The following is a 13,404-nucleotide window of genomic DNA, read 5'->3' on the forward strand; positions in this document are numbered from 1 at the left end:
GAATACCCTTCTCCCCCGACCGCCACCACCAATTAACAGTCCATTGACACCCCCCGGGTATGGATATAAGTCTTTCGTAACAAGTTGTTTTGAATAAATGTTTATTTAATACGGTATACTTTACGTTATTGTGTATTTTACGTGCCTTTCATTGATTTATCACGTTTATTTACGCTTATAAATTAAAGTGTTTCATATAGTGTCATTACTGATTCGATTATTTTCCCCCGAACTCGTGCGAGGACGCACAACATTTTCAGTTCTATATGTATATGATGAAATACGGAGGTTCCGCGTTCGATCGAGTGTCGATGTGTGGAAGTTTGATCGGCACGGCGTCGGAGTAGGTCGGCGTAATGCTGACTCGAACGCCAGCGTTTGTTGAAGGCGATGCGATCCATTTTTTGACCACTGACGTTACCCTCAAGACTAGGTCGGTCGTTTTGGAGCAGCTTATCTGTTTCGATGTGATTTTTTTTCCTGAAAAAATGTCATGAAGTGCCAAATTGCAATTACTTTTGTCTTCGTTTCTCGTTGCCATCACTGTCAAATGTAGGTTGACCAAGAACACATTATACAGTGAAAGATTCGTTCCATTAATAGAACATGTCAGGTCGTAGACTTTTTCGTTTGACGTTGATTGACGCTCTAAAACAAACGAACGCATGTTTCAAACCTAACAACAAAGTTTCGTGCATCACGAAAAGACCTAAACGATAACACGGCGAACCAGGCCTTAGGGAAAAAGATTGACCACCATGACAATGAAGTCAAATCCTGCTTAAGCTATGTCCACTACACAACTGGACAAGTTTATGGATTCGGAAACTTCTTAAGTAGAGAGAATGCGTTCAGAAAATTCATTTGTAAACATTGTTCCCTCGTGTGCGGGTATATTTCAAAAGAATATGAAAGTAACAATCGTCTATCGTCCCGTTCAGAACGAAGAAAGTTGTCTGGTGTAAACATTCGTTAAAGATCCCCTTATAGTTTACAGTGTTAAAACATAAGAAATCTCCAAGTAAACGAAACTATTTTCCCTACGAAGCCGACACGAAAAACTAACGAATGCTCTTTTTTACTCACGTTTTACGGTGTTGAAAATGCCGTGGATTCGAGATGCTCCCAACATGGACAGTGAAACTTTGTTATTTGTGAGCTGCTTGTATAACGAAAGCAAGAAACTAGGAGCTTTTTTCGACCATTTGCTGCCGCCCAATGGTGCACCAATAGTCAACGAGAGGCATACAATTGCACAGACTGACGTTATTTGAATTTTCTTCATTTCGATATCTTTGGTAAGGCGTTGTAAATTGTGATACCTGCAAATAACTCAAAGCATACTCAACGAAATTAGTCAAGTGCTTTTACTCGTCTAAATACCGACAAGAAATAATATTATTAATGATTATAACTGGCTTTTATATCAAGAGAGCGTCCTGTACGTGCAGTTTCCTTAATCAATTGCAAGTTGTGTTTACAAGCTATGAAGGTGTCGTAATCCTTCGCAAATCGAATGACGAACTTTCAAAAATCAGCACAGCAGCTCTTTTACCTGGGGTTGCTGACGATAGTCTTTAGTCGACTTCCTACTGGTTGTTGACAACGATGCAGGATGCACTGCTTCTGCGATCACGGATGTAACCGTCTTTCTTATACTTTCCGTGTCACGTGTTTGCAATCTATTTCGTGATAGCGAATTGAAGCCGAAGGCAAAAATTTTATCTAAACACAATGGAAAAAATACTCTTTTTTTAACACGTAATGAACAGTAATCATTATGACAAGGACACAAGCTGTTTCGTTTTCGGGCAAAAGACGAGTTTAAGCCAATTCGAAAAGCAAGAAAATTTTCGTGCGTCCGAATAATGGCAAATACAAACCACGCCTTTTGAAACAACTGCTTGCCTATGCAATTACATGAGACATATGGTGGTGCCCACTTTAGATGCGAGCTGAACTCGAGATTCGTGCAATCTTATCTTGCTTTTCAAAAACACTACCATTTATAGTAAATATCTTCTGTAAAATCGTTTACTATCAGTCATCGCAGGACGAACGTCTCTCGGTTTTATGATATTTTGTCTTTCATAGAATAACGCCCACGGATTCTCTTCTCGTACGACCAAAAAACACGAATTAAAATTTGCGTCGCATCATCGTTGTATCGAAAATTCCATTTCCCTCCCGTGAACGAAAACATCTTCTCGGAAGGTTCTGCTGCACGTACGTTGTGGGTTCGTGCTTCGAAGTTAAACAAGGTCAGCACAGATTATCCAAATTCAGTAACTTAAAATGGACTGATAATGACCTGCTAATTGGGCTGTCCTTCCATCGCCCACGTCGATTGCCATCGATTATTCCATGTGTTTTAAACAAATCATTTACAATATCTGCGTGAGTCATCGCGAGGCATAAATATTTGAAATGAAATCAAGCATCTTTGTTTGAGGTGATTCGATTCCAAGAGATTTAGAATATTCTGCTCACGACAGCACACTGTTTTGCGGTGCTCCGACAACTCAAACGATTTTAGTGTTCATGTATCAACAACGAATGAACTTAAATTTCTAAAGAAATTAATTATAATTCCACCAAAAATTTTCCTTTTGCCTAGTATGAGTAAAAATTGCATCGGCAGGGGTTAAAAACCCCAAACAAGGCGGTTGTAGCAAACCGAACGTGGTGCTTGTACCCAGTAATGTTGGGTGAATTTGATCTTTTCACGAGAACTTGATTAGGGCCGAAACTTAATCGGCAATATGGAGGGAAGGGGTGCGAATTTTCATGTACTTTGCTTTATATTTTCGAAAGACAACAATCGAACGAAACTGAATGGATAAACACTCCCCCCTTCCAACCCACCCACCAAACAAAGAAACAACATAATGGCGTTCTAGCTTCGGCTCTAAAGTTGGTATGTCAACGTTAGCGCCATAAGCCAAGTTAAAACCTCCCAAGAAACGTTTGATCGTATATTATATCCGGAGTCCTATTTTTTGCCTAACGTTGTTTCTGCTTTCCCGAACAATAACTTTGTGATGAAATTTACGGAGTATAGAATCAATAAAGTCAAGTGATTAATACCTCAAACATAATTTTATTCATCTCTATGGAATATGTATCAATCATGAATGAATTCGAAAGTGTTGTCTCTTGTCCAATAGAAATTTCCATTCGATTGCGTTTCATGTCTTGGGAAATGACTGAACTGATTCTCCGATTGCCAAAACAACTGCAATCTCTTATCGCAATAAATTTCCCATCCACAAGTGTGCGAATTGGCAATAACCCAACTTGATAGAAACTGCTTAAATTTGTTTGCCAGCAGTGAGAAACAGCTGCGGTTGACAACAGTTCATTGAAGCTCACAATAGTTAATTGCCAGCCTCGTTTTCGTGTTTTTGTTTTGTGTTCAATGAAGGAAGCAGAAAGAAACGCTTGATGCTAAACTTAAATCACCAACCAGTTTCAGTTCAACATCATTTTCGTCTTAATTTTTGTACGTGCACTCCACATATTTATTGCCCCTTTTGAGAAATAATTTGGAGCTTCTTTTAACAGTTACTATTTCAAATACTTCATTTTAAGCTATGTATTTTGGACATCTGACTTGGACATTCGTTTGGGAAAGTCAAAGATTTCCGGTTTTTGTTCAAAAGTTATATTGAAATTAAACATGCTAATTTGATTTTTTAGGATTTTCTAAATGAGTTTCCCGCTTTACGGAATTATACCTGCAAGTCTGGTATTATATGGGATAATCTTATCATATGATCCTAATAATGATCTTACTATCCTAAGGATGATCTTATTATCCTAAGGATAATCGTATGGTCCTAAGATGATCTTATGATATTAGAAAATATTATATGGAAAATGCATGTTTTAGTTAAAGAACTGAAACGGCTGTTTTTCCGTTACTTACATGGATCTTTTTCAGCATTGCTTCTAATACCACACCCGGTGATAGCTAATGGCCGCATATGAGTCTAGAACATTTTTTCGCATTCATTTGCTCGGGAATGTAAGGAATTTCAGTGATAACGATCAATACCATGTATAAATAAGAACGTTTTGCAAACCGAATATGACAATTCCTCCAATTGCAAATAGCCTACATTACCCTTCGACAATCTTTCATCCTCATTCATGCTCCCCCCCACCCCCCCACCCTGTGGATTTCGTACGATACCAGTCGTCCGTCTGGCGTGTATTTCGCTCTATTAAAAGCTAACAGACAAGGCAACCAATTTCCTCTAGTCCGATTAGCTTATATTACCCTCCAACAATCTCTTTAGTCATCACGCTCCCCTTGTGAATTGCTTACAATCATTGAGTTCTATAAGTTTCTGCAGCTATTTGAATGGCCTTATGAAGCCCATGCGCCGCGATTGCGAAAAAAACCAAAAGAAAAAACATAGCCATTATTATGAATAATGCATGTTTTAGTTAAACAACTGAAACGGCTGTTTGTCCATTACCTGTTTACATGGATCTTTTTCAATATTGCTTCTAACACCTTACCAGGTGATAGCTAATGGCTGCATATGGGTCTAGAACATTTTTTATAGAACTCAATGCTCACAATGCCGGTGGTCCTTTTGACGAGTGTTTTTCGCCCCTGAAAACCGGATGCAGCAAATCTCTGAAATTGCTTTTAATCAATGAAAATAACAAAATATCGCGATGAAAGTTTTGCTGCAATAATGGCGATGTTCTTCTTTTGTTTTTTGTTCACAATCGCCGCGCAAGGTCTTCATTGGCCATTCAAATAGCGGCAGCAACTTTTTACTCATAATGGATGTAAATGGAGCCCGTAGAAGAAGGAACTTTCCATTTCAAGACTGATAGAATGAAGCAAGCAAAAGGCTAAAAACTATGTTTAGTTTTTCAATGCCAACAATTGCACATTTTTATCCTTTTAAGTAATTTTCTCATAATAAGCATTATGTATTTTTCTTGAGAAATCTGGTTTTTTTACGGTGAGTGAACATCGAATTATATTAACATAACACGACGAAACTTGCGCATTGGAGAGTACTAGAAACGAGTGCATTTTTTTGAAAGCAGTTCGGAAAAATTTTTTATTGAACCGTAATTCGATCAGTTTTCTATGGTTAAATGTCCTGTGCAAAGATTTTAATATGAAAAGTACAGCAAGCCTGATGTTCTATCTTGTTTTTTTTTCTGCTATTGGTAAAAAATAACACCGTTCTGCAAAAATGTTACCAACGATGACCGTCTATACCTGACTAGAATATCGTCCTTTCATTTAAAGCTGACGTTCTCCATATCTTCATAGCATGGAGGCTGTTTTATATTGATATCTTTACTGTCGCCCTTTTTTTCGTTTTAAATGCGAACATTTTCTTTCTTATTTATAAATCAAATATCACTATCGTATCAATTCCGCATCTTCTCCATTTCAAGCCGAAACATTTCAAATTCATCAGCGAACGATTTGATCTTGCACAAGCGAGGCAAATGTGAAGTGAATAACAAAAGATAGACTTTATGGTGAATGATGCAAAGATCAAGCTGGGACCTTTCTTGATGCACACGAAGTGTACTGAACATCGAAAATGAAAACACCCCACACTGTCAATTACAAACATCTACTTGCTATGATTAATAGACATCTCTCAAATGTAAAATGTGCTGTTTTCTTTGGTCGCGTGACGTACCAATATTAAGAAGCTTCTTCAGATGAGCAAATGTCATAGAGGTAATCGTGGAACTTTGTGAAGAAACTTGAAATAATAGTTTCTTTTTGACGTTTTCTTTGAGAAAAAGAGGAGTTGCCGACTTTAGCATAGCCGTGATAACGTTATTTAGACGTCATGGAAATTGCTCTAACGCGGTCTTTCATTAACGCTTGTTTCTTCTGGTCGTTTGCTCGACAAATGACGTCATTCCTTTTACAATTTTTCGAAAGTCAAATTTGCAAAGAAATGACTATCGGATTTTTTAAATCAAAAGACTTGATAAAACAAGAGCAAAATCATGCAAAAACTCAATCAAAGACATTTAGCTGATGGAAAAGTAAAATAGTCGAAAAGGAACGAAACGAGTAAATTTCGGAGTAATCAACTAAACTCTCTGAAACGTACCAATTTTAACATTATTGACGAAAGAATTGTTTTCACAGGACATGTTCTACAATCGATGTAGCTATTCAAAGTTATTTAATAAAAACATCAACCAACAATTTTCCATTGTTCGGATGAGAAAACTGATTTGCACTCATTTTGTTACCCGACGAAGCAGTATAGCGATAGTTGCAAGCTTATGTGATTAATACCAATCTATGGTTTTGGCATTAGTTTGTTTTAATGAAAGACGTAAAAATTCACATTAGATTTAGCAGCTATTGACAGAAACGGCAGTAAAAAATGCGCTTTGATCCCTTATATTAAATATTTATCCATCTAAGACAATACATTCCACACACACAAAGCCACAATACATATGTCAACAACATTTTTACGCAAAATACAACCTCTACATGAACAACTCGTTCGAAATACCCCATTATATACGCACAAAAACAATGCGAAAGTCCTAACTTACCCGAGTTTTTACGCCATATCGAATGCTCTAAGTCACTGCGCAACTTATTATGGCACAATGGCCCTATCGATGCTGAAAATGACTCTATATGTACGACAAGGATATAATACAAATTAAATTATGATAATTGGTTTGCATTCGGTCGGGCGTAATTCATCTGATCGCGATCATGAAATATTTTGCGACAAGATTCATTTTCGGGTCAGCACAATGCTAGATGTTATGAATAATCTAACTAACCAGGGGGAATCTATGTTAGGTATGGTTAAAAAATTTCCCCTCCCCACATTTTTTCTCGAAGGTTTGTTTGACACTGTGGCCCAGTTTAAGTGTAGAAAAAAATATGAAATTCCATCTTCCTTTCTGATGGTCAATTATCGGATTTTCTTCGTCAAATATGGACGCTTTATTTCTCGTCGTCATCCTCAAGGATGTGTTGACATCGTATGGATTTAAAATGCGTTAATGAGTCGAAATTCTCCATAATCACATTTGAGAAAAAATTTGAGTAATTCGGATTATATACTTATTTTCAAACGAAGTGGTCTGGTTTCTCGCCAGCGCTAAGTTGTGAAACGTCTCGTTCACACTTGATGTTGTTTACATGACGTTGTGAACGTCCAAGTCTCGAGCTTTCACGTATGCCACTGGCCGGTACATGTTTTCGTCTTTAGATACGAACGACAAAACCCAAGACATCGTCACATGAAGGACCTCCTACCTCATCCCGGTGGCTGCTGATTTTGTTCCGAATTCCGCTGACTGGTAGAGTTCGTATATTATATGGTGATCGAAAAATGCAACTCGTTATCTTGTAGAATGCATGCAGTCAAATATCTCTGAGCCACAAAGATTTTTCTAAAAAAAACTGATTTAATTTGGTCAAGGGCGTCGTCATTCAACTGACATTGTGTGGGCCAAAGTTCAGTGTTGAGAGAAATGAAAATTTAATGCGCTGCTCTGAGCCTATCAGACGTAAAAAAACTTCTTAAGAAAGAGAAAGATTATTTCACAAAAAGCATTAATTGTGCCATGATTGTTTTTGTGACGTACTAAATTATACTGCTGACCGAAACCGTACCCAAACGGATTTTATTAACTTTTATACAATTCTTCCTTTCCACTGTAAGAGTGTATGATATATGCCAACAATGGGCTTCAAGTTTTGTTATACGAATTTGCTTCCCACCTGTTATGTTCTACGCTCTTAAAAAAGATACAAATTTTAAGTCATGTTTCGACCATTCAATAAATTTAATTTTTTAATTTTATTTACATACCAAGCAACCAAAAACAATGGTTCGAGAATATTCTTAACGTTGGCATCGAATAGCGCCTGCCAGTCAACACACGACAAAATATACTTTTAGCAAACAGGGGGGGGGGGCTTTTTACATCCACTCCTTGTGAAGTCGATAAGTCCTGCTTCGTCTCAATAAATATTCTTCTGACCTTCTTCTAGTAACGTGTGGTGCATGGTATTGTCGGGTAATTTTTCGGTACTATATCGTATTTCAACCAGTTTTGGCCATGAAGAAAATTGAGCTTTGATCGTTCAACGATGATGATTATGAACTCCAGAAAAATTGAACCGTTCTCTTTTGAAACCAACATGAATTGTATCTAAGTGCTTTTTTTTGTGAACAAATCTATCTGATTTCGGTCTTGTAAATCTAAATCACCAATTCTTTTTAGATAAAAAATGTGGGCGAAGCCTGTTTCAAGATATGTTTGCAACAGAACATTCAATCGATATTACCTAAATCAAAAGTTGTCTTTAAAGCTAGCTAGTTCAGTTATACTGTACACGACGATACTTCATGTCATTCATCCTAAATTCTTTCCTATTTTTGAAAACCGACCCTATAAAACAACGTCATCTTAAGACCTAAGTCTCTGTTGGTCACGGTCTGTTTATCAAGTTTATGAATAAGATTATAACTGTCCTGATCCGAAACAGCTCAGTACACCCGATTTGAGCCCGTTCGTGCAACAGTTTATGTCATTTTGTCCAGCAACCGCATTCCGTTATTTGGACATTCCTCAGTCGAGAAACCTGAATGTTACCGTTGACAAAATTAACAAAAGACCGAGGGGCCACCTTCGTCGCCTGACAGCATTTTGGATTTCTCAAAACACTAGCGCCTTTTGGCACTGGGTTGTGATGTAATGCTCGACGAAAAGCCATACCAACATCGAAGACACTGGAAACGTCGAATGGAAAAGTGACGTCATCTGGTGGGGAGCAGATCTTCGTTTGGAAACTGTCTAAGGCCAAGATAGACTGGAATTTAATCGTGACGTCATACGAGTCACACGTGACCGCTTTCGAAAGATTCAGGAGCGCCTCCGTGGAGTATACATACACGACAAAATATGCTTTTGCACCAATGATTTTTTTCAGGGATTTCTTCGTTTTTTTGGCACTTTTCATCTTCAAGCGCAAACCCCTCGAGTTTCGCAAGTTGTTCATCCACTTCAACGAGACGCCTCTCATTTTGACAGCGCGATAGCCAATCTTATTCGTTGACTGCACGGGTACTCTGGCTAAAAGATTTTGTTCGCTGCTTTCGATCCAGATTTCGTCTGCCTTAGTAAGCGTTTGATCTTTTCGAACATTTATGAAAATTTCATCTTGAATGAACGTGCTGTTCAAACGATGAGGGGGCGAATGAATATTCATGCTGATGTTGTAGTGTCTTCCTGTCCAAATGGCTAGAACGATATTATATGAGAAGGTCAATTTATGATTCTCGTGAACATATGAACAGCAAAACTCCGGGGGGAGAAAACCTAAGAAAATTAGCTTCATTGAAGGGGGATGATATTCATTATAAGCGTATTTTGCCACAGTAAGTTTCCTTGAAAGTTTTAGTTTTTTAGGGATTATAGCATCTTAATATCATCCCCATTACTTATCAATTTGGCGACGCCATTGTCGTCTGATTGATGATTATTGATCTGTGGTCTTTACACAGTTTAGCTCAAGCCAAGACAACCCAAAAACCCCAAACTTTTCATCCAATTCTCCTCCCATTCAACACACGATGTCTTTATATTTTCAATTGAAGCAAGTTTACCGTTTACTTAAGCGATTGAAACACACTTCTTTCGTTCAAATACAATTTCATTTGATTTAAAGTTAAATTACGCAATAAAAACCGGTTCTTGAAACACCTAAAGATAGTTGTCACGGACCAAATACCCTAGGAGAACAGGCAGACAGAAAAAGTTGACTGATGAATTCACTCACTTACCTGTAATTGGAAATACGTGTGCCTCGCCTCCCATCATCTTGCGCGTCTCAATTATTCTCTTGTAAACGCTTTTCGGTAGCTTTGCGGATTCGTGAATTTTAATACCAGCTCGACCATGAACGGATTGCAACAAATTAAAAAAAATGCCAGCAAAAATGACCAATGTAGGTCTTGTTACTGCCGATTGCAACATCATTTCGACAATCTTCGTGTATGATTCGAATTTCTCCTCGAAGAGCGTTGAAGAGAGCTAAAAATGTGTTGGAAACGCGGACTTCTTCGCTAACCGCAACGTTTGCGCTGAAGCATTTTGACAGAGCCGCGATGGCAGACGAGCTTTTTTATATCTCGGTGGCCGTGGTGTTAAAAACAATTTTTTGTCGCACTAGACACGACGCGATGACATTGAATTAACCCTATAACGATTGAGGCAATTTAAAACAATGAAAAGGTTAACCAAAGTTGACGAAAAAATTTTTGTAATGCGCATATAATGATATCTCAGAAGCTCAATGAACAACATCTGGATTTTAATTTCTCTTCTTCGTGGTAAACAAGTTCGGGAGATTTGGTTTTGAACTTTTTGCAGGAACGCGTGAAAAATATTTTTAAAGAGGGGATTCTATCTCTATAGAGTGAAGATTTCTAACAATTTTAATTACCCTCTTATATAGATTTCGTCGTCGATTTTTTAAATAAAACGCAGACCTTAAACGTTTGAATTTCGTCCTTAAACATCTCGTCTTTGCAACAGTATAACGATACTTGGTATATGACCGTTTTAACTGTTTTCATCCAGTCAGAGTGTAAAAAATTAACTGAAAAATTTTTTCAAAAAAGATTACCATCAGCAAGGATCTTGTCTTTGAAAGACTTAGTCCAAAATGTGGGGCTTTTACGCCAACACATATCAAATTCGTTTGCGTGGACAACCAAACAATTCTCAAGTCATGTCACACATGTTGCAGTTTCCTGTAAAATTTACTATCATGCATTATACTATCATATTAATGTAAGCAAATTGCGTCACACTAAAATTGTAAATTAGTTGTGAAGTGCCCGTAAGATAACTCAGAAAGTTATGGGTATTTTCGTATATTTGAAAAAAAAGAACTGATCGACATAAGGACCAGTTGTACCACTTACGGACATCGCTGTCCACAGTGCTGGGACAAGCCTGCGAATAGGATGGCTGGACGAGTGTACTTTCTTTTCGAGATTGAAACATTGGTTTGAATCGCAGCTTTTTGCTTTAGAAGAGACGTTCGAAACGAGCCCCCCTCAGATGTTTATTAATCAACTCAACATCAAACAAACGTTTGCGCTTTGATCAATGAAACCGGCCGCTTTGTATGATCGAAAAAACAACTCGATAAGGAAGTATTTGGCACACAGATAATTTGACGCGGTTCGTTTTATGCCTTGTTGTCGAGAATATTATTAACTCCCACTCGTTTCTTCAAACGCAAAATTCATTCGAAACATGTATTCTCACCACCAGAATGTATGAAGTTTGACAGGAAAGTGTATTAGGCGAAAGGGGGCAAATAGACTTAGTTTAATTTTTCTGTTAAATGTACTGGGAATTATAACAGAATCTAACCATTGCCTAAAATATAATTTTCAATGTACAACGTTTTTCCCTACGTCACAGCTTACGTCATTCTTGTTATTACCAATGGTTATATCCAACGCCCTCACACCAAAATCAAGTCTTGCGGAGGTGGTGTTAATTTTTGTCAACATTGCTGTTTACAACAATCTCAGAGCGGGCAAAATGCTTAACATACGAGCACTGGTAGCTTTGTAATGAAAACAAGTACGAGAAATTGCTAAGAAATGTTCATTCTCCTTTCATATTTTTCAACCTTTTCCTTTTCTTACGTTGACCTTTATCCTCGACATCAATGTTAGCATGAGTAACTTTTGAGTGAAAAGTACCTTCGCTTTTGTTTCTCTCTGAATTCGCTCCTAAAAGATTGCTTCCATTGCATGGGAACACTTTCCCTTTCGATTCATTCACTAACGAGATCATACGTTCATTTTGATCGATTTCTCCTTCGCGCCTGGCTTTTTTCTTCTTGTGCTTTTTGACTGACTTTTTCTGAGTAGAGTCATCATTGCCATTTATGATTTGCTCATCAGAGATTTCATGATTCTTCATTAAGTCTTTTTCCTTCTTCTTCTTTCGCTTCTTTGTCATTTTGGGCAAAACGTCTTCCACAGATTCCTCAAGTTTTTTTTCACGACAAACCTTATCAATCTCGTTGTGTTCAACCGATGTTCCCGCATTGTCATTGAGCTCTTCTTCGACAGCCATATTAGCAGCCTTTAAATTCCTCATACGCTGAGCAAAATACTCCTGAATGTTTTGCTTACTGGTGTAAGTAACAATGCCAGAATCTGATTCGAGATTAGTGTTGGAAATGGAAGGGTTCCTCTCTGGCATGTGGCCTTCTTCTTTTTCACATGTGGTGAGAGCAACAGAGAGTGCGCTATCTTGTACAGACCCTAAGATACAGGCCATATCATTTTGTGAATATTGTGAAGTATCCTTGCTTCGAATGAACCTTTTGTAACTGGGAAAAAAGCACTTAAATATATAAATGCATGGAAAACAAACAGCATTTCCTGATAAGCCACAAATTATGAGATTGTTCTTGGTTTCAACTTACAAAACACGTTTCTTTGACGCTTTTGCTACTTCAGACATGGCTTTTCGATTTTCTTCCACAGTTCGCAATTCTAAAATGGACAGAAAAAAAATAAGATTTTGATTCTAAAGGAATTATCTAGAAGTCTAAATAATCTGGAAGGTTGAAAAGTATATGATGAAATTAAATACCTGTGTTGCCACCGTGTTGCTGTAAAGCAGACAACAAATTATTGAAATCAACTTGCTGTGCCATCCAGTCATTGTCATGGCTTTCTTTAGCTCCAAGACCTTTAAAAATGTAACATTCTTACATCATGTTAAAACCAGAGTTTTACTGATGGTGTTTGAAACAATTACCCAAGTTAGTTTTCCGTTTCTTGACCTTTACATGAAATGTGGTGCCCGCCTTGTCCTTTCCAAGCCCTTTTCCCTTTGACCATCCCATCTTCTCTAGCATTTGGTAGCCATAGCGTTTTTTATCTATGGATATGGTCATTACTTGTGACAGTGATTACATATGAGTTGGGTTATCTAAACGTTGACTGCAATAATGTCTTGAGGTGTGAGGGTGGGGGTTGGTGGGGAGATCAATCATGGACATTATGTAATGATTCACACGTGGTCAAAGAAAAAGGCAATATTGAATGCCTACACTAACATAATAAGACGATTTGAAAAATAAAATAAAAAATCCAGTACAAACCCCTGCTCCACTTGGTATTTCGAGGATCGTCACTCCATTTTTGTTTAGATTTCACCTCTGCCAGCATCGCCATTATAAGAAATCGACTTAAATATTTTATTTACGAGTTAAAATATTTAATAGAAACATTACAGATCCTCGAACCAATTAAGAAACTTCTTTTATGCAGAGATTAACCAATCATAAGGTTCCATCTATTTTACTGCGATGTGTTG

The 13,404-nt window shown here is 37.6% G+C and overlaps 3 protein-coding genes across 3 annotated transcripts; all 3 read right to left on the bottom strand.

Moving 5' to 3' along the window:
- Positions 1 to 84: 84 nt before the first annotated feature.
- On the bottom strand, positions 85 to 1,632 carry LOC124453562. The gene is made up of 3 exons (XM_047004344.1): positions 1,556 to 1,632; positions 1,087 to 1,322; positions 85 to 648 (listed from the first exon to the last, which is right to left on the bottom strand). Exons 2-3 carry the CDS (start codon positions 1,283 to 1,285, stop codon positions 263 to 265), a joined length of 585 nt encoding a protein of 194 aa, XP_046860300.1. The 5' UTR covers positions 1,286 to 1,322; positions 1,556 to 1,632; the 3' UTR covers positions 85 to 262.
- Positions 1,633 to 7,808: 6,176 nt separating this feature from the next.
- Positions 7,809 to 10,216, bottom strand: LOC124453304. The gene is made up of 2 exons (XM_047004093.1): positions 9,831 to 10,216; positions 7,809 to 9,288 (listed from the first exon to the last, which is right to left on the bottom strand). The coding sequence occupies exons 1-2, from the start codon at positions 10,024 to 10,026 to the stop codon at positions 8,576 to 8,578; spliced, it is 909 nt and encodes a 302-aa protein (XP_046860049.1). The 5' UTR covers positions 10,027 to 10,216; the 3' UTR covers positions 7,809 to 8,575.
- A 1,159-nt stretch (positions 10,217 to 11,375) lies between these two features.
- On the bottom strand, positions 11,376 to 13,352 carry LOC124452790 (PIN2/TERF1-interacting telomerase inhibitor 1-like). Its single transcript, XM_047003404.1, has 5 exons — positions 13,190 to 13,352; positions 12,844 to 12,966; positions 12,676 to 12,774; positions 12,506 to 12,575; positions 11,376 to 12,409 (listed from the first exon to the last, which is right to left on the bottom strand). Exons 1-5 carry the CDS (start codon positions 13,260 to 13,262, stop codon positions 11,674 to 11,676), a joined length of 1,101 nt encoding a protein of 366 aa, XP_046859360.1. The 5' UTR covers positions 13,263 to 13,352; the 3' UTR covers positions 11,376 to 11,673.
- Between the last annotated feature and the right edge of the window lie 52 nt (positions 13,353 to 13,404).

Source organism: Xenia sp. Carnegie-2017, unplaced genomic scaffold, assembly GCF_021976095.1.
Source record: "Xenia sp. Carnegie-2017 unplaced genomic scaffold, XeniaSp_v1 HiC_scaffold_25, whole genome shotgun sequence".
Taxonomy (NCBI): domain Eukaryota; kingdom Metazoa; phylum Cnidaria; class Anthozoa; order Malacalcyonacea; family Xeniidae; genus Xenia; species Xenia sp. Carnegie-2017.